The sequence below is a fragment of the Tasmannia lanceolata genome, unplaced genomic scaffold (assembly GCF_043159265.1).
Source record: "Tasmannia lanceolata isolate RefF3 unplaced genomic scaffold, GAP_Taslan_0.1 ptg000020l, whole genome shotgun sequence".
Taxonomy (NCBI): Eukaryota; Viridiplantae; Streptophyta; class Magnoliopsida; order Canellales; family Winteraceae; genus Tasmannia; species Tasmannia lanceolata.
The window spans coordinates 17,640,970-17,662,339 of NW_027518697.1; the positions used below are offsets into that span (position 1 = coordinate 17,640,970).

The window sequence follows — 21,370 nt, forward strand, 5'->3', positions numbered from 1 at the left end:
TGTTGTTTACAAGCACTATTTTACTTATTTAGAACTTTAGATTAGACATAGGTAAAGGACTAATTTATGTGAAATTGTATAGATACACACTGATAGTAAACTTCTTTTTAGAGTGTGTGTACAGTGCAGGTAGGACCTATTAGGGCACTGATGGACGGTTCGATTTGAAATGGATCATGATCGAGACATGGCAAGTAGGATATGAAGAACACTCTGAATCTGATCTGACCGATAAGGGATGATTTGAATGGATCATGACTAAGACATAGGTGGATCCAATTTGAAATAGTTTCGTTGACACCCCTAAAGAAGCAGGGAAGATGATTCTCCCAATAAGAGGCGTGTGGAGTCGTCGGCAGGAGGGCAAAATCTCATCGTGAAAGATAGGCTTGGTCAGCAGTCAAGGAGATAAATGTCGTTCGTTGTCATCAAAGGTCATCGGAGAAACGCTAAGCAAGACAAAGGTGCGAGCAATTCATCATGAGAAAAGGGTTTGAGAGAGAAGGGGTTGCTTTGAGCAAAGTCCCAACAAGGGAGGCTGATGCAGGAGAGATCGAAGGGAGGAAGATGGAGAAGAAGAATGATGCGTGTAGCTACACTAAACAACAACAGCTTGATAAATAAGAAATTAATCTTATTGGAAAATACAATAATAGGTTCATGTGATTTTTCCTCTCTCCCTACTTATTTGTACAAATTTTTTTCCCAAATTCTAAAATTTGTATTAAACAAGTTTACCAAACACTAAATTTCCATCTTTACCCGTCGGGTTCGGGGTGAGCCCGACTCAAGTTGCACCCATTAATACTGGAGGGGCGGGGGGGTTGTCTTTTTACCCTCAAAGCTTGGTATATTGGTAATTGGGTGTTGCTAGGGATCTTTGCAGAAGGCATTTCACTGAACTTATGTTGCATGAGAGTGCAGCCACATAGGCTCAGATTTTGTCTTATTCATTGAATTCATCTGAGGTGGTGCACTCTCATGCAACAGCCGTTCCACAAAATGCCCTCCACGATGGTCCCTAGCAAATCCTTTGCTAATTTCTTCTCAAGCTTGACGACTTCTGTTTTTCCAAAGTTGCTTGGTAGTTTGTCATGATTTTTATTTTGGAAATGGGATTTGCCAGCGTCCCATCGTAAAAGACAAAATATGCTGGAAAGTAAGGCTGTGTGGCTTCTCTGAGGTGCGACAGACTTTATGCGAAATGCCTCTTGCAATGGACACTAGCAAATCCCTTTGGAAATTGGGGGTAGAGAAAAAAAACAAAGAAGAGCATCATCATCATTTCCTTTCTACAAAGACCTTTTCAACTTTAAAAAGAAATCCCAAAGCCCAAAAAACGAAAAAAGACAAAACTTTGAAGAAGAAGAGGAAGCGTCTTCTGTCCAGTGTCAAAGGCGTTAAATAACCGGCAATTACACGAAAGCGACCGGATCTACCGGTCGCTCTCAAGACGACTCACGAAAGAATTTACCTTCGTCCTCTCTAGTTGTAGGGGCGCCACCACCCCCACAACCAACATGCACGCGAGGAGCACGTGCGCCACTCAATACAAATTAAAAATAACTCTACTAATATTGGCACTACCATTTTTAATAATTACACAAAATCAGCTTGCCTTTGTTTTTTAATTGACTACTGAGTTCTGACAGTTTTTTGGCAAACTGTAATAACTCTTGACAGCTGTTTAAGAAATAAAAGACAAGATGATCTCGTTCAATTATCAAAACAAGGTAGTGGCAATATCAATTTCCTAACATAAATAATCCCCAAACACAAAAATAAAGAAAACAACATACGAGAGAGGAAGAAAGAAAGGTTTTTCTCTCTGGTTCGAAAGCAAAGCGATAGAAAACGAGGGTTTTGTGAGAGAAGAGAGAGAGAGAGAGAGAGAAAAAGCGAAAAAATGGCGCGGGGTGAAGGATAAGACCTCAAAGGGGTGTAGGTTAAGCTTCTGCGCATCCTAGGGTTTCGCATTCCGGTTCTTGCTAACGTACGCCTCGGACCTAATATCTACCTCTCCACTTTCTTCTTCTTCTTTTTTTTTTTTTTTTGAATTGGCAATTGATTTCCATTTTCTGATATTTTTTCCATTTTCTTCTTCTTCTTTTTTTTTTTTTTTTTGAATTGGCAATTGATTTCCATTTTCTGATATTTTTTCTACTGTTCTTAAAAAAAAAAGCTTCTTTTTATTCTATGTGAGAAATTAGTTTTCCTTTTCCTTCTTTTTTTCCCCTTCTTAAAGAAGCTTCTTTTTTAGGGTTTTGAAATCAAGAATTCTCTCTCGATTGAATCCGTTCTTGAAATTTCTCGGCAGGTGATTTTTCTATGATTATCTCATTTTGTTCAGATGTTTTCGGATTTTTATCCGACGGATCTGATGATTTTGGCTTAAATTCGAGAGATTTGTTTTTTTTTAATTTGTTTAATTCCTTTTTTTTATGCTGAATCACTCTTCAATTTCATCCCAGATCGTTGTTTTTTAATCCAATTGAGTTGTTCTAGCTAGGGTTTTGATATTTCTCGTATTCTCTTGATTCGTATTGTGTTTCATTGATGATAACAGTATATGCATAGTCATTTGGTATTGTTGTTTATGTGTTCGATTTTTGCATTGTTTGCCGTCAATTTGATTGCTTTGATGCTAAATTAGGCATAGAAATGTTCTGGAAGGGTTTCCTAATTTCTATTTAATGATGTGGTTTTGAGCCTGTGCTGTTTAATTCACCTTTATTGACCTAATTTGATCTTCCTCTGCTTAAGATATTTGCATGGGGAGTTTCGCTTTTAGGTATCGGCGAATTTTTGAATGTTGTCAGTTAGATGTTTATTAAATTTGATACTGCTATCTTAGAAATATAATGGTCAATTGTGAATGTAAGATTCCAGATTGAATTCGGCTATTGTTAGCTTGTTCGTTTCATAGTAGGCATTTGAGTTACTTTTTAGTTACAGTAAATTTATAGCACTTTGTTGATTTATTTGATGGGTCTCAATTCTCATTGCTAGAACAGCACTTCATATACCTTCTGTTTTGTCCACTTGAGTCTTTTTTGCTATTAAGTCATTTCAAACTGAAACTTTCGGTGATTCACTGTGTTAATAAGTCATTTCTTTGACGTGTCTGGGCTGATTCACTCTGTTTGCTTGGTTTCATGTAGAAAGATGTGAATGTTTGGTTGAATATGTTTATAAGCTGGTTTTGGTTAGGTAGTTGGTACGTTATCATTTAGTGTTAATTAATGCTGTTTTTTTTAGCTGAGTTGTCTCACTTATGCCCACTCTTTCTTTTGTATTTGTTGTTTGGGTCCTTTGCGAAGATCAGCGAGGGACTCCGCAATCCTTTTTATTAGTTTAACTCATCTGCGAGTTCCCTATCTGTATCGAGTTTTGAGAGCTTGGGTAGAGATTTTTGACGGTTAGCAGTGTCTTTGAGTCAAATGCATAATCATGCTTTAGGGTTTATGATGGGCCATACACTCTTACATGGGTAACCTGAGTTGTGTTGTAGTCTTTTAGACTGTTTTAATGGGGCTGTGGCAGGAAGAGAATTAACGAGTTTGATGCCTGCTAGTTTAATGTGCATGATTGTTTTATTTATGGTCCTAAATGATTTATTTTCTTCTAACAGTTTGAGTATGACTGTATGAGTATTCTATTCTTGGTGAAAAATGTTATCCAAGGAATTCTCTTATGCCACATTTGGATACCTGCAAGATTTAGATTTGGGTTTCCCTCATTTGCAGTTGAGATTTGGAACTGGATCAGATCCTTAGATTTCCATATCAGCTACAACAGTGTAAAAAAATCCGATTTGCAAATCTGTTCTTCAAGACATTATTTGGAAATTGATATTTGGGGCAATCTCCTTCACCCTCGCTGCTCCTCAACCTGCTGCAGCAGCCAGACGTCCCTCCCTCCCTCTGTCTCACCCTCTCGTACACCATGAGCATGAGGATGATTGATGTATTTTGTATCCAAAACTCAAATCCAAATCCAAATACAAAAACATGAGGTATCCAAACGTGACCTTGAAGAAAATCTAGAATACCTCTCGAGAATGTTCTAGTAGTTTCCTAGTCCATACCGAGACATTTTTCTCAATAGTACGAGAACTGCTCATGATGCTGCTGGTTAAGATACTCATAGAAGATAGATTTGCTAGGATTTTAATATTGAACAAGGAATCCAGGTGCAACAGAAGAGGCCATGGAAACTATGAAAACAAACTAAAAAATTTCCTTGTTCTTTATCCCAAAATCAATAGATTACTAGATTATCAATGATGATCAAATAAAAATATATAAAGGAGTAGAAATTATACTCGGCTAGTAATCTTTGCTAGATCCACTCCCACTTGCTATGCTTCTCAAGCACGAAGGCCTCGAAAGTTGAAGTAGTGGCTCCCTCTGATCGTGACGAACAACGGTGGATTTGAGAGACCAAGAACTTTTCTTCTCTAATTTCTCGATCTAATCTAGAATTAGGGATCAATGGTTGCTAGAACTATAATAGGTTGCTTGAGAGAGAGAGAGAGAGAGAGAGAGAGAGAGAGAGAGAGAGAGAGTTTGGAAAACTTTTGAAAAACTAAGTTGGTCGTCTATGAGAGTGCAAAACGTTTCTTTTGCACAGATTTTTTATATGGGATGGGTGATCGAGAGTCCCCACCAATATAAAAAAGGGCGGCTCAGTGCACGAGGCTCCCGCCATTGCGGGGTCTGGCGAGGGCTAGATGTACGCAGACTTACCCCTGCTTTGCAGAGAGGCTGTTTCCATGACTCGAACCCGCACCAAGTCACAATGGAGCAACCTTACCGTTTCACCAAGGCTCGCCCTCTAGTCCCCATCAATATAAACTTCTATTTTTATTTGAAGAAAATCCTTTTTTTTCAATCATTATCTCTCTTTTCTTTTATCTGCATGGCCCAGCCAATAGGATTCAATCTTTTGAATGAAGCAATCACTCACAACACACTTAATCCATTGGCCATTAGGATTGAAGCTTTTATAGCAACAACCAATCACATTACACATAACCCATTGGCCAATAGGATTTAAGTTTTTTATCAACCAATTAGATTAAACATAATCTATGACCAATCAGATTAAAGCATACCATTTATCCCTTTAACTAATTGATTAATCATATTAATTAATTAGTAATATACACTATATATGCACTAAAGTGCATACGCCACATATATGGTCTAAATCCTCCATGTATCTCATACATGGATCTAATCTGTTCGTGCAATCTATAAATCCGGGACCCTATCCTCCAAGGATCGTGACAGTTCAAGCGAGTCATGAGTGGGATCGACGTAGGGATCCGACGACTAATCCAGAACCCAAGATGAGCCCCACTGTGACCTCACGCACTATAGTCACACTACAATCGCATTGGGCAAGAGGCCAAGATGATCGTTAGATCATCGAATACACCTAATCATATGCAATGTGTACGTCCTTCCTCCAATTCTCATTTACCGGCCTAGGCCATACGGGGGGTGGACACTAATTACTCCATAGGCCCACTCAATGCTATACCTTTCAATCTATCAGCCTGGGCCCGCAAATGCATTTGCAAATTCTCTTTGAAAAACAAACAATTGTTTTCGAAAACCTTTTGATAAACGCTTAATCAAATCATTTGGCCAAACATATTTTAAAGGCCTATGCTGAGATCGAAACTGTAAATGGCTTTCCTCTTTGACAGAGGTGGAGGATTCCTTGTTGGGCATCCTTTTTTATCCCATGGATTAACCTAAGTCCCAGCTCTACCCGTAAGTGACCCAAACCTGTGACCACTCTGAGATAGATCAAAGCCATAAGGTGGTCCGACAAACCGGTATGCATGGTTTTAAATTTCGGATGAAATCTGAAATTTCGGACCGGAATTTCAAATTTCAGTCAATACCGAAATCAAAATCAGTAATACCTGAAACCTTACTTTATTTCGACCAAAATTTCGAAATTTTGTTTTCCCAAAATTTCAGTCCGAAATTTAAGGAATTTCACCAAAAAAATCCAGATTTTATTCATTATTTAATATTTTCTTGAAATTTCATCCAAAATTACCAAAATTATAAAGGGTCCTAACTGAGAGAATTGTGTTATCCATATCCTTGTCCAAAACCACCCATTACTATGTGGCATTCTTTCTCTTAAAAAGAGAATCCGAAGTAGTTATGTAACTACCAAAATTTCTCATCTCTTAAAAAGATATAGCATCATACATTTTTTGATGTTGCAATGAAATTAAGATTAGAAGCTTTTGCTCTTAGTGGATTTGACTTCCATTATTCTTAGACATTGGTGCGATGCTAATGTTATGGCCATTAGTGTGATGTCTTTAGCTAGTTAGTAGTGTGATGCCCTAACTCCTATTCATTCTTTTTTAGAAGTTCTAATTTTCTTTTTCAAATCACTATTTCTGTTCTATTACAAACATACAATCTTTATTCATTAATTATCCCCCGAGCCGTCCTACATCAATTCGTCCTAAGAATGTAAGTTTATAATGAAGCGTCGGTGATCACGGTAGTGGTCAGCATTTCTCACTTGTTTCTGTGTACTGTAAACCTCAATATATTGACTTCTATCTAGATAATTATATGGGCCCAATGTACCATGTTTAACACAATATGATGTTGATATCACTGTTTAAAAACTCCTCGAGTCAATTGTCGGACCTTGGTTGAGTTATCATCCAAGTTTTGCTTTACCCAGTAAATTATGGAGTTAATGAAAAAATTGACCACGTCAATCATTGATTACCATAGCCAAGTTCTCATCTGAGTTCGAGTTTTGAAACACTGGTTGATAGTGTTATGAGATACCGCAACACTATCAACATATTCACACTTCAAGCATGAGAGATACCACATAAAGTGAGGTTGGAGTGGTTCGATTTCCTTCCCCCGTGAGAAGTTTGTTTTGTATTTTCCGTTGTATTTTGTTGTCTTTTTATGCTTTTCCTCTTTGTATTCCTGGTGGACCATCTCGGTTCCTTTTTCAATATATTGTCATTTCAAAACAAAAAAGTGTTACGAGATACCGCATGGATAATTCTTTTTGTTGGATTAACTCTCATGCTTGAAGTGTGGTTTTAAATGTCCATTGAGACACGAAACGACCGAAACGTTTTTGTTTCCATCCCCACCAAATGCATACCTAAACCGAAACACAAAATGAAACCAAAACCGTAATTGTATTCGTGGTATTGCCATTAAAAAAAAAAGTGTATTAGTGATATACTATACCAATATGTGTTATATAATTATATTTTTATGAATTGCATGTGAACGGAGCCTTCTTTTTGCACTATTATGGATGCGAAAATAATAGCAAAATTGGATTCGATTGTCAAATGCTTCTATCGGAAATAGGATTGAGTATGGATTTCAGTCATGGAACTTGGATGATCTGTGTATTATGTATAAATATTTATATGAATTACATGTGAAATGTAGTGTGTACTGAATTATTAAACTTGAGCAATAATACGTCTCTAAGTGTTCGATGTTGTTTAACGATTCTGGGTGGTTTTTTTGCTTATGTGATTGTTTTTAGTGTCACATAAGCAAAAACCCACCCAAAATTGTTAAACAACATCGAACACTTAGAGACATATTATTGCTCAAGTTTAATAATTCAGTACATACTACATTTCACATGTAATTCATATAAATATTTATACATAATACACAGATCACGTAGAAGAACCACTAAAACTAGGATTAGAGCCAGGTAGATTCCTTTTACCTTCTTCATGAATTTTTTCTAAAGGATTCATTTAGCTAACCCCAACTAGTTTGGGACAAAGGCTTTATTGAGTTGAGTTGATAGTTTTTATTGTGTATTTATGCTTATTCTAGCACTTCCCATACGTTTCACTAATTTCATGGGGTTTCCACTGTAATTTCCATCCGAAACCGATAGGTTTCTATTCCCATCACGACCGAAACACATATCGAAATTGAAACCTGAAACCTTGGCTTGAAGTGTACGACAATACTATCGAATTAACTACCATCCTTCTTGTTTGTTATTATGACAATTTTTCATTTTAAATTTGACCATGCAAAAAGTGTATGCATCATCTGATACATACATATTGCATAAGATAAAAAAACTGTCTCACCCGACGAGACATATAGGATGTTAGGGTACAATATTTATTGGATTTTCACCTACTTAATATGTTCTGCTTTTTGGTACTTTAAATATTGATTTTAAGCTGAATGCTAAGCTCATTCACGAAGTAGAAAAGAACAGTCTTTTCTGCCCTTGTCCCACTGTTATAATTTGACATGCTAATTTACGCAAGGAACACTTTTTTTTTTTCAAATGGTTTTTGAAGAACTCATAGCCATTCAGTTTCCTTTTTGTCTTCCCCTAATTTTCATCTGAATCGAAGTAATAGGTTAGTTCCTTTTCCCCAAAAAGCCCACATTATTTATATTTTTTCTAAGCAAGAACCCTTTGTCGGTGCTTAAAAGTTCAAACCACAGACCATGGTTATCAAAGATTTGCAGAATAGTTGAAGGTGTTTGTATCCAATACATACCGCTTTTCTAGGACTAGAACTTTTTTTCTACTTCACACAGGGCTTTAGGATTTTTATTTCTTTGTAGGGCTGTTTGTGGTCATATCCCTTTTCTTTTTCATACTTGGGGATTTCATTTTCTCAAAGTTTTTTGTATTTCTCTTATCATATTTTATGGTATTTAATCCAAGCCATTATAATAAGTTTGTAATTTTTCACTTTTCTTTGTCATTTATTTGTCTGCTTTTCTGTATAGTTCTTATCTTTCTCCATTTCAATTTTCTTTTGTTTTGCTGTTGTTGCCGTGTTTTATTCTTCTGTTTATTTTTTTAACAATGCTCTTCATTTTTCATTTTATGTTTATTACTGTTTTAAGAGGTTTCTTCATCAGTTTTGATTTGTGTATATGTTCCTTTTTTCTCATTAAAAAACATGGATTCGTTTTTAGAATCAAGAGAGTTATTAGAGAAACCGATTCATTAAGGAGGAATCAACTCCCCAAAAGGTCAAACCTCAATTAGCCTATCATCTGCTAACAATTTAACCTTCCTATAGCCACACATAATAAGATCTATAGAATAAGGTATTTTATAAATAAGTTATACCCAAACTTGATAAGATCCCATTGACTGATGTTAAAAGTCTTCCCCAGATGTCACCTGGTAGCAGTAAGGCACCATAGTCCTTACCTCAATGCCTCATCTTCAGCTACTTTCACATTAACTAGCCTAGTTATTTTTCCAGGGGGCTAGTGCTGGTGACCTTCCGTCACAAGTGGGATGCTCTCTGGCCTTCTGACACCAAGTGCATTTATTTATAGCTTTTGAGAGAGGAAAAAAACTGAAAAAAAAAATCTCAATTTTTTTTGGTAGACCAATTTTTCTTTAGATGCCCTGTTGAAAAGTTAAATTTAAATCATGCTTTTAGCTTGTGCTTAAAATGCTCATACCTTTCTGGTACAATGTTGATCCTTGCAACTAATAGTCTTCGTCCTTGCTAAGCTGACCATATGTCGTGATGCTTTTTCTAAAAATCACTCTCTATAGATGCTATCTGTTTAAAAGTTGAACCCATTCTTTTAGCTTGTGGTTTAAATGCCCATTTCTTTCTGGTGCAACTTTGATCCATGCAAGTTTGAACTATTGGTCCTCAATCTTCATACTCACTAAGTCGACAGTTTTCAATTTATGGAAACCATGTTACTGTCACTATCCATGCAGCATTGCACTTTATGTAAATAACTAGATAACTATCATGCATATCTAGCTTGTATGTACTATGCTGTCCATATACGTAGTAAACATTGTGCTCTATATTCTTTGCCATAGTTTTAAAATTCCACCGCCTCCGCTTCGACTCCCTTGAGTCGACTACCTTTTACCTTGGCCTCATTCCGCATTGCTTCATCCACGTTTTTCACTATAGAGTCAATAAAAACTCCTTTGACTCTCCCAAATTATGACCGCGTCAACCGAGTACTCAGCCGCGTTAACCGAGTACTCAACTGCGTCGTGCCAAGTCGGCTAGGATTTTCTTCAGCCAGCCGCTTACCGCGTGGCATCCGCATTTTTAAACACTGTTCTTTACTCCTAGAGGTATTTGTTGTCGTTGTTGTCTCTGCAATTATGATGTGGCCACATGTTTCCCACTATTTTGGTTGTGATTTTCTCTGTGATTGAGTGGACAAAATATTCTCATGAAACACCTTTTTATGTTTACTGTACAACATTGATGTAGATGTCACTCGGCTGAAATGTCCTAGTTTGCTTTGCTTTTATTGTTCAAGTTGACAGAACTTTATAAGTTCACCTTGAAACATGGTCTCCCTTTGCTTGCATGACGTAAACGTTGTTGCATGCCTTTTCTCATTCTTTTTTTTTTAATTGTTCTATGCCCTTGTGAATCAACCTTGTATCAAGGCCAAATAAGGAATTCATTTTAGGTTTTATTGTTATCATTCCGAATAAAGGGCCAAACAAGGAATTAATGCTTGAATATAGTTTGGACTTCGTTATAGTTGAAGTTGGTTTCTTGTAGCAGGATAGATGAATGTCCATTGCACCCTCTTTATGCTCCCCCTAGACCTTGGCATTTATATCCATGCTTCAATTCTAATAGTCTTTCCAACAGAAGCAAAACTAAGGCACGTTAAGATAGCGTGCACGAAAAAAAATGAAATAGGCACTCCATGAGCTTCTTTGAGTCCATTTCAACCCTTAAATTTGCAAGCTGATCGGTGATACGGCGTGCCACCCTGGGAGGGTCTCATAATGAGCTTCCTATGGAATCTTGCAATTTTAAGGGTTGAAATGGAGGAATCATGATTTTGGATCATTATGGAGGAATCTTGATTTTGGATCTTTCTAATTATGCTTGATTTGACCATTTTTAGTAATATGGTGTGGAGAGACCTTGGAAAGGAAACCAAGAGAAGATAGCTATCATCTGTAGCATTTTGGACCAAGCATGATTAGAAGAAAACCTATTTTGTTATGTCTGGCTTTCTGTATATTCCAAATTATGCTAGACATGACAACACTAGTCTTCCCCTCATATTTCAATGTATAAAACTTCCTAATTTCAGACCCTTATGTTTTCACGGAATCTTAATTCTGACAAAATGCAATTAGTAAGCTAGCTTAAAAGACCTTTTTTGTATGTTGTTGATACTTTTTTTTTGAAAATTGACAAATTCATTGATACTATGGAGATTACATTGGGGACCAGGGGTCGCTACTTGCATTACATAGAATCAATTTGGGGTGGTCAGGAGCATGCTCCTGGACCAATAAAAAGAAAAGGTCCTACAGCGGGATCTGCTCTCCCATGCATTGCCACCTTACCAAATAACCATTTCACTACCCTTTCGAAATCTTCATCCACTTCCATGGCCGAGAGTTCGTAATGACAACCCCTACAAAGGTCTTTAAAGACCTCACCATAGCCCTTTATTTCTTGAGGTCCTGATCCCGTCTTGGAGACAGGAAGAGGCAAGGCATTCATCAAAACAGACTTGTCATCACCATCTACATAATCATTCAATTTTTACTTTTGGACAAGTTGCCAATAACCAAACACCCCTATGATGGATAATTTAAGTGCATTTGTGCTGGTAAGAACGCACCCTAACATCTGCATATTATGCCCTTCCACCGTGATGGACTGGGAAAGGGATCTCGGCAGGATAACGAAAACCTACGACATCCTGTCTAGGGATGCCAGACTTCTGCTGCTCGTAAGCCTTTCTTCCACCAGCCTGAGACACACCGTAAAAAACACAACCCAAATTTGCCTACTCACAACCCTTACCTCAAAAGGAGGCTTAAACGACAAAGAAAAGGTGTCTTTTATCGACATAAGCCCACATAATCTAAATTCAGAGGATGGCCTGACTTGAGACTCTAGCCGAGGATGAGTCCAGAACACAAGACCGTCATCATCTTCTTCCAGAGCCCAAAGAAAATTCTCCTGAATCATCGGGGTTTTCCTTACCATCATTAATGAAGATAGAGCGAGATAGGACCAGGGATTCTTAGGACTAAGAGAACCTTTTAGTACCAGTGCCAGCCTTGGAGAATCCGATCCTTGAGGAGTCCGCTCCTAGAAAAGACGCGAGGAGGACCAACTCCCAAAAAAGAGATAAGGGGATAGGTGCATGCTTTAAGCAACAGTGGGCCCCTCAGCCAAAATGACAAAATCTACCACCATCAAGGGCCAAAAATCCGAATTAACAAAAGGAGGAACCTAGCTTACAAAACCTGGAGAGGGATTTTAGTAGGTTCACCAATATGCTCTTTGACTTTTTTGAACCTAAATTAGTAGCCAAAATATTCTCCAGAATATTCTTGAGGAATTTTCCTTGAGATCTTTGCCCCTTAGGCAAGGAGAATGAGCCATCATAAAAGCCCCTGGGGGCACAAAAGTCAAAGCTCTTTCTTGCTCTAGGGTGTAGGTCAACAGACTTGATAATCTTGTCCCTCTTTTCAGGGCCCACCACCCCTTGTTCGAAGCTAGCCAACGTCATTTCCTTGGGCGGCAATACCTGAGGATTTTTTAAATTTGATATCCAAGCAGGATCCAGAGGCTTACCCAAAAACCCCTCACTCGCCGGTGACGGATCCACCGGCGAGTGAAGACTTCCTGGGAGGCCCAAGGAAACAGGATCCTCCGAGAGCTCAACCCTAATGGTATAGGTCAGATCAAGAATTCTAATTTTAAAACTGGATCTAGGGAAATGCCAACGGGGGGCTAGAATTTTGGCCGAGACATAACTCATACAATTCTGGTAATTGCCTTCCATCTTAGTTTCTACAACCCTTCCAAAAAGACCCCCTATAGCTTCCATCGTTGAAACAGCCCAAGCGTGCAGGGGGATGCCATAAAGGTGCACCCAGTGAGCTTCCTCACCTTGAATAAAATCCCTTTTCCAAGGTGAGAGGGAAAGCAGATGATTACCCAGGGCCTCAGGTTCATTAGCAAGAATCTGTGACACTTGAGATTCTTTTTCAAACATAAAGAGAAGGTCATTCTTCGCCAAAATAGCAGGACAATGTAAAGAAGGAATGTTCTAGGATTTTTGTGCCCAACTCCATAACTCCTGCAAGGAATCATTGTGGTTTTTCTTTTTCCCTATTAGGCACTTTCTTAGGGAACCCATACGTGTATCCACTTCCCTCCCTGAGATAGATTGAAGTGGACTCCCTGAACTTTTGTGGTGATAAATTTTGCCCGAATCAGGCCAAAGGTCGCCCTCACCACCATTGGAATCTACTCTAGAGGATGAATTAACAGGACTGGCCCGATGGCATCAGCGACTGGCCCGATGTTGTTGATACTTGATACCATATTAATAACTTAGCAGAAAAGACCCATTTTTTTATTAATCAAAGTATTTATTTTGTAATGGGTCTTTGCAAACCTGAACCTTGCACTTGTAGATTGTCACTTATATAGTAATCTTATAATAGCTTTATCCTTCACACATCCAATTCATGTGGAATATCTAATCTTTCAAAAAAAAAGAAAAAAAAAGGAGAAAATCTTTCAAAAAAAAAAAAAATCTATGCGTATTTGTAGATCATCTGTTTTTTTCTTCCTCTCGATCTCGGACCCTACACCTCATGGCATTCATAGCCTCCCATGACAAAAGTGCATAGGCATTCAGTTCTTCTTGAATTATAAAGTATCCCTTTGGTTTGTTATCATGGAATTCAACTGTTTAATAAACTTTTGCTTAACTTATTATTGCTTCTGGAAATACTACCTTCAATAATAGCAGGTTCAGTTATACCTTTACCCAACTCATCAAGTGTAAATCACATGTTGCAGGAAAGAGCCATATCGGAGGCTTTGTTCTGAATCTTGGCTGCAATTGTCTTTTGAGTTTCGTCAGATGATGGGAGTGTTACATTGTTGCAAGGATTGCTATATTGAAGCCCGGAAGCACCTAGCCGGCGTATAAAATCATTATGACGCTCGAAGACTTCTTTACCCTCACTGAGATGAAAGATGGGATCGCAACCCTTGCAAGAGTTGAAGAGTTGGTCGCTGTTATGCGGAAGGAGAAAGACTATGTTATTAAGAATGTAGGTGATGCAGCCAGACAATGGTCAAGTGTTGCAGGTATCATTGCGGCCACAGAAAACAAGGATTGCCTTACTCATTTTATTCGGTTAGATGGACTTTGGTTTGTCAACCAGTGGCTTCAGAAAGCTCAAAAGTGTAGTGATGACACAGATGACAGTTTTGTGGAAGAATCAATCAATGCGCTATTAGGAACACTTGAGAAGCTACCTGTAGATTATGAGCAGTCAAATGCCGCTGGAATTAGGGCAACTGTTAAGCATCTCCTTGCTCACAAGAGCTTAAAAGTCCAAGAAAGGGCAAGAACCTTGTATGATGATTGGAATCAGGGGAGGGATAAAGACCCAGATTATCAGGATGTAGAGAAAGGTGGGGCTTGCCGTGGGGAGGACCCCAAGTCACCTGATGTGAAAGTAACCCTAGAGGGTGGTCATGATGTATCACCTTCCCAAGAAAGTTCAAGTGTTTCCCAGTTGGAATTCAAGGATGTAAAATACGCTACACCAATCCAGGATGTGGGTCTGGCCACTTCGAACCAGGCTAATGTAAATGGTATTGTAGGAGATGGGAATTCGCTCTGCTCCTCTCTCGTGTCAAACACTTCCCAAGAGAGCTTGTCTTTTACTGAAGAGGCCTCGCAGTGTCCTGGAGGAGAAGGAATGACCTCTACAGGGACACATGGTCCTCTAATTCCAAGTGAGAGGAATGTGGACAACAGATCGTCTGGTGTTTCAGAGTTAAAAGATGCCGATAATGAAACAAAGGAGATACAGACTGAGATGAATATAAATGAAAAGTGCTCTGTTTCATCTTCTGGACTGAAAGACAATGTTCCTTTGTCTCATTATCCTGTTAATTCTCAGAAGTCTGTGATGGAACCTGATGTGTCATGTGACATTGCTGCCAAAGAAAGTGAATCTTGCCCCAATAGGACAATCTCTTCTGGTCTTAGCAGTGAAAGTAGTGTGCTAAATCCCCAGTTAAAGAGTGGAGAGGTTGATTGTGGGATGCCAAAATATTCAAGTGATGCATTGGAGCTCAAACCTGATGTGCAAACCGGTGATCACTATACTAAAGTGTCCCAGGATCTATCTAACAATGGGTGTATCCACGGGAAGCCTTTGGAGGTGGATTCTAGGGAGCTGGATGAGAGCGACAGGCCAGAAATGGAAGTTGATTATAGGGTGGATGATGCATTGGAAGTTGCTCGGCAAGTTGCTAAAGAAGTGGAGCGGGAAGTGGTGGATTATAGAGAACCTATATGTAGCTCTTCCTCTGATAAAAATTCGGAGGGCGAAATAATGCAGCCCAGTAGCCCTAATTCTGTGGAAGACAAGCAGTGTGAGTCTATGATTGAACATCCCAATGACGAGGAATTGCCTACAGAACAAGATCTTCCTGATGGTGGCTTTTCTAAAGTGAAGCGCATAAGAATTTCAAACAGCATTGACATTGAACCTGAAGATGGTATACAAGATTTAGGCTCACCTGAGCTTACCACAGTTGCTCGAGAATCAGGTGGGACCATCGAAAAATCCATATGCGAATTTGATTTAAATGAGAATATTTATCCGGAGGAAATAGAATGCCCAATTCCCTCGCTCAATCAGCCAATCACCTTGTCTACGCCCATCCCTGTTATTGCTTCTGCTAAAGGTGCTCCTGGATTGCCCTCTACGCCTTTGCACTTTGAAGGGGAATTAGGGTGGAGGGGTTCTGCAAGAACAAGTGCCTTTCGCCCAGCATCTCCTCGAAGAACTCCAAATGGTGAGAAGTCAGATTTGGCTGAGGCAAGCAGCCACAGTTCAAAACGGAGGCAGAACTTCCTCAAATTTGATCTGAATGTGGCTGATGGTGACAATGAGGCAGCCATTGATTTGGTATCAACAAAACAAGTCCCGGTATCATGTGCCCTTCTTTCAGGGGATTCCTCTCTCGAGGTCAGTTCAAGAAGGGCTGAGCGGCTCAAGTTGGACCTCAACCACTGCCTTGGTGACAATGAGGATGCTACTTGCCCATTTCCATTATTGGATCAAACGGTGGATAGGCAATTCCATCACCTTCAAAATGGTAATCGTAGCCCTTCTCCCGCGTCATCCTCGTCATCAAGATATCCTTCCATGAGAGAGATTGATTTGAACAATAACCCATCTTTATTTGATACCCCTAGTTCTCACTATCAATGGTCTAACCTCAATAAATCATCATCCCAAGACAAAAGTGCATATGAAAGCTTTAAACTGGACGACCCCATTGTGTCGATCATGGGTTTGAAAATGGATGTCAACAGAAAGGAACTTGTCGACCAAACCCGCTCTTTCCTGGCAAACGGGCAGAGCATAGACTCTGCCATGAGTGCTAATTTGGTTAGTTATGCGCCTGGTCCACCCACAGGATATGGCTACAATGGACTCACAATGGGTCCTAACATGTCTCTCCCCCTTCAGTTCTTTGGACCTGGCTCTGCCCCTTACATGGTTGATTCCAGAGGAGCCCCTGTTATACCACTGATAACACCATCCTTCTCGAGGCCACCCTTTCTTATGAGCGTAACAGGTTCACCATCAGGTTTGAACGGGGTTTCAAGGTCTGGCATTGATTTGAATTCAGGCATGGCGTCGATGGAGGGTGAGAGTAGGGAAATGGGGAGCTTGAGGCAGCTATTTGTTGAAGGGCAAAGTGGTTTAATGGAGGAGACACTGAAACGGAAACGGAAAGAACCAGAACGCGGATGGGAACTGAACATGGTTGGCTACAAACAGGAGACACCATGGCATTAGTTTGAGGCAAAGGTGTATAGGTTTTTTTTTTTTTTTTTTTCCAAAGGCAGGGTCTTAGGTCTCTGGTGTTACCTTGGGTGATGAGAAGACTTTATGCTTAGTTACTTAGCCCAGAAGAGGGATGGCCCCCATTGGCAATGTGCGAGGGACTTAGTTCAAACATATTGAATAAGGCTGATGGATGGTTATGTGATTAGATTGATTGCCAGAAAATGTAGGTTTAATTGTTTCTCTCTTTTTTTTTTCTTATTTTATGATCTTCATAGAGGCCATTGCAGCCAGTGAAATCTGGGTTCATTTATCTGTATATCTCATAAATATTTCTTACAAAAAATGAATGAATTGGGTCTTTACAGTAGGGAGTATTTGGTCTGGTTGTGGGTAAAAGTTTATATGAATATCTGATATGAATTGGCCCCAGAAAGAAGTTCCAGCAATTCTAATCTAAACTCTTGTTGTTTTGAAGGTTGTGGGTGGTTCAAAACTCCAGTGGCTCTGATCTTTAAGATACTGATATTGACACCACCGAGTTTTCATAATTGCACTCTTATCTTTAGGATACTGCTATTGACACAACCATGTTTTGATAATTGCACTCTTATCTTTAGCCTAGGATACTGATATTTACAATTTATTTTTACCCTGGGATAAACTTGCTATCTTCCATTCACGTTGACTCACATTCAATTAAACGAATTTTTTTAGTCCAATAATTGGTTTTGGACTCACAATCAGTTGTCATAATCATAAAAAGGAAGGTGGCCCGAGGTGAAACAATGTGTAAATTAATTTGGAAGCTCAGATATTTTCCACATAATAATATTTGTTTCATTTTGTTAGATAAAAGTGGGGTTGTCACCATTGTCTCGTCTTTCCATATAAAATACAAAATGTACTCACCTTCTCCCGTGCCTCTTTTTTTTATATAATATCAACTATATACTTATACCACAACATCCCTATCTAATATTATACTTAAAGTGAATTCCCCACTCCTATGTTTTTAAGAGGGCTCATTAAAATTATTTTACTAAGTTTCGAATGATGGGTAAACCGACCAACTTTTGTGGTTGTGTGCCTTTTGTGGAATATACACATACATATTATATGAGAATTTATATGGTGGCCGGCCGTGCATCACAACACTACAGTGACGCCTTCATTGTTTGGGTGATCAAAACCATTCATTTGTTGAGCCTTGACGTAGATAAGGCTCTATAGGTTGATCCTATGGAGGGTTAGGATCGCCCGAATAATCTGGGCCTCATTGTTCTTTTGTGCTGCATGTGCATGCACGGCCGTCCACCATATATAATTTCATATGAGAATTTATATGTAGGCAGTCTAATGCGGGTGCTTAAGAGGGAAGAAGAAGAAAAATAGAAATCAAGAACACAACAAGAGAAGAAGAAGAAAATGGGAGCAATGCTCAACCCAATTGATATTCCATGTTGGCACTACATCACAGTCTCTATTCGATCGAGGGTTAGGATCATTCTATGGAAATGATCAGCAGGGTACAACCTATTTATGTTGTGGGCCATCAAATGACAAGTTTGGATCTTCGTACAAAGTGGGTCCTAAAATAACATTTTTGAAACATATTGGACTTTCGTATCAATGGCTAAGATCGTCGAATCAAGATGAACAACAACAATTGGCTTGACTGGTGCTCTGTTGTTAAAATCAATGGACCTGATAACATCCACATGGCAAATGTGGGGCTCAGAAAGTGGCTGATAGGAAAGAGACCAACACCCAATTTTTAGCATTTTTCAAATCTCAACCACCCAAACAGTAGTCACCTTCAAATAGGGATATTGACCAGAAGTTAAACTACAATGCTGATTAAACATGCCTTTGTATTACAAAAGCTTCATAAATACACTCACTTCCTTATCTAACCAAACCAGACATAAACAAAAAAACAAAGAACACTTGCCCTACTCCTGATTTCACTTCAGTTCTATCTCTGCTTCTTTAGTAGAACTAGAAGCCACGCTATATAAATAAAACATTTCTCACATAAAAGAAGGAAAAAGGTATATAATAAGTTAATAACCACACAGACCCATGTTGTCTTTTTTGGATCACAAAGGCTCGAACCTAGACACAACAATCGGGGTCCGAACCACATGTTTCCCGTCCGACCAAGACAAGAATCCGAAAATCAAACCCGATTCATCCATCTTCATATTCTTCGTATCGCCCGATACCGTCACAGCAAAACTCACCTTCTTCACACTCTCCGTAAAAACAAGCCTTCCCGGTTTTACACTAACCACCACCCCTTTTCCCCGCATTTCCACCTTCGCACTATAAACCGAATTCACCGGCCCAGTATTCGTCACAGTCCGAATAAATGTCTTGCTCACAAACCCTAATTTTGAACTATCAAAAATCGCAGACATGGATGGATAATTCAGATTCTCCGGTACTGAATTTTTCACCGGACAATTCACAGGAGTGTGTGTAATCACCTGAATTGTCTTTGGACTGTAATCAATCGAGCATAAGAAATTCACATAATCCTGATTTTGAATATCGTAGATCAGACCAGGATCCATAGCGAGATCTAGATTCAGTTCTCCGGCACCGAAATCGTACGGAGATGATGCTTTTCCGGTCGATTCATCGGTCATTTGCCGGAGCAAGTTGTCGTTGATGTTCGCCGTCGTCATCATCGCAGATCGGATCGCGGCCGGACTCCAGTCCGGATGCGCCGACTTAAGAAGCGCGGCAGCGCCGGAAACGTGAGGACAGGCCATGGATGTGCCGGAGAGGATGTTGAATTCCGTTTTCCGGTGATCGGAATCTAGTCCGGTTGGACCGACAGCGTCGGTCCACGCGGCGAGAATGTTTACTCCCGGAGCGATCATGTCTGGTTTTAAGATTTCCAGTGTCATTCCGTTCGGTCCTCGGCCGGAAAATGACGCCACCACCGGTGCCGGCTTGACTCCGATAACCGTGCCACGGAACGCGATTGTTGCCGTCGGTGATGGAGACGATGCCATGTAGGATTTCAAGGCATCGCCTTCGTCGGAGCCGACGGCACATGCCGGAAGCACGTGAGCGTCTCCGACGAGTCCTTCTCCGTTGGAGATTCCGTTCGCGAGGATCATACCTACTCCTCCTGATTTCATCACGACCAATCCCTTCGCGACACGTGGATTGCTTCCTCTGTCGCAAATTACGATTTTGCCACTGACAAGCTTTGGATCTAAAGAGTTCTCCATACAGAGTGAAGCTGAGAGTCCTCCTGACTTACCAGGATAAACCAAAGAATACATTTTCCCGGCGAGAGGCCTTCCGGAGTAGAGAGAGACTCCGGCGAGTTTCCGGCCGTCGCCGAGTATCACATCGGCGGGGAAATTCCGGTCGATAGTACCTGCACCGACTGTCGTCAGCCACGGCGCGAGGTTCGTCACCGACATTCCGGTAGGTCCGTCGTTTCCGGCAGACGACGACACGAATACGCCTCTAGAAACGGCACCGTAAGATCCGACCGCGATCGGATCTAAGTAGTAAGGAGATGTGGAGCCTTCGCCACCTCCGATCGAGATCGAGATCACATCGACGCCGTCAGAGACAGCCCGATCGAATCCGGCGAGAATGTCTGAATCATAGCAACCAGAGTTCTTCCAGCAGACCTTGTAAGCGGCTACCCTTGCCTTCGGCGCCACGCCTTTCGCGATTCCGGGAGCATATCCGGCCATGCTCGCCTTGAACGCGTGCCGGCCGGCGGCCGTAGAGGCCGTGTGCGTGCCGTGGCCGTCGGCGTCTCGCGGTGATCGGAACTCGATCGTCTCGTTGATTCCGATCCCGACTCCGGCTCCGGCCGCCTCGTGTCCTTTGGAGAAAAACCTAGCTCCGACGAGTTTCCGATTACAGTTGGAGGGTGAGAACTGGATTCCGGTTTCACAGATTCCTTTCCAGCGAGAAGGAACAACGGCGAGATTCCGATCGGAGAAACTTCGCCTTTCCGGCCAGATTCCGGTGTCGAGAAAACCGATTACGACGTCAGATCCGTAATCTGATTCAGACCAGAGGCCTTGCTGGTTACGGAGGCCGAGGAATTGAGGAGAGCGAGTGGTGTGGAGATTTCGCCGGCGATCTTCGAAGACGGCGAGGACGGAGGGGTGAAGGAGGATTGAGTCAGCCTGAGATTGAGTTAGGGTTGCAGAGAAGCCATGAAATACGGTGTCGTAGATATGGAGGATTTGGAGAGGATCTGCGAAGGCGGAGGCGTACCAGTGGTAGTGAGAGGGGAAAATGGACGGCTTGGATTGCTCATCGATACGGAAAATGAAGGTTTTCTTTGATGGAGTAGTTGAGGAAGCTAGGGTTAGGGTTAGGTTTAGGGTTTGAGAGAAGAAGAAGAAGAGAAAGAGCAGAGTGGTTTTGGAGGACGCCATGAGACAGAGCAGAGAAGGGAGAGTGGAGGAGTGAGTGTTGGAGT

The 21,370-nt window shown here is 40.5% G+C and overlaps 2 protein-coding genes across 2 annotated transcripts; one reads left to right on the top strand and one right to left on the bottom strand.

Moving 5' to 3' along the window:
• Window positions 1–1,814: 1,814 nt before the first annotated feature.
• Window positions 1,815–17,269, top strand: LOC143854681 (uncharacterized). The gene is made up of 2 exons (XM_077364762.1): window positions 1,815–1,993; window positions 13,877–17,269. The coding sequence occupies exon 2, from the start codon at window positions 14,017–14,019 to the stop codon at window positions 16,909–16,911; it is 2,895 nt and encodes a 964-aa protein (XP_077220877.1). The 5' UTR covers window positions 1,815–1,993; window positions 13,877–14,016; the 3' UTR covers window positions 16,912–17,269.
• A 1,462-nt stretch (window positions 17,270–18,731) lies between these two features.
• Window positions 18,732–21,370, bottom strand: LOC143854218 (subtilisin-like serine protease 2). The gene has a single exon (XM_077364072.1). It carries the CDS (start codon window positions 21,324–21,326, stop codon window positions 19,002–19,004), a length of 2,325 nt encoding a protein of 774 aa, XP_077220187.1. The 5' UTR covers window positions 21,327–21,370; the 3' UTR covers window positions 18,732–19,001.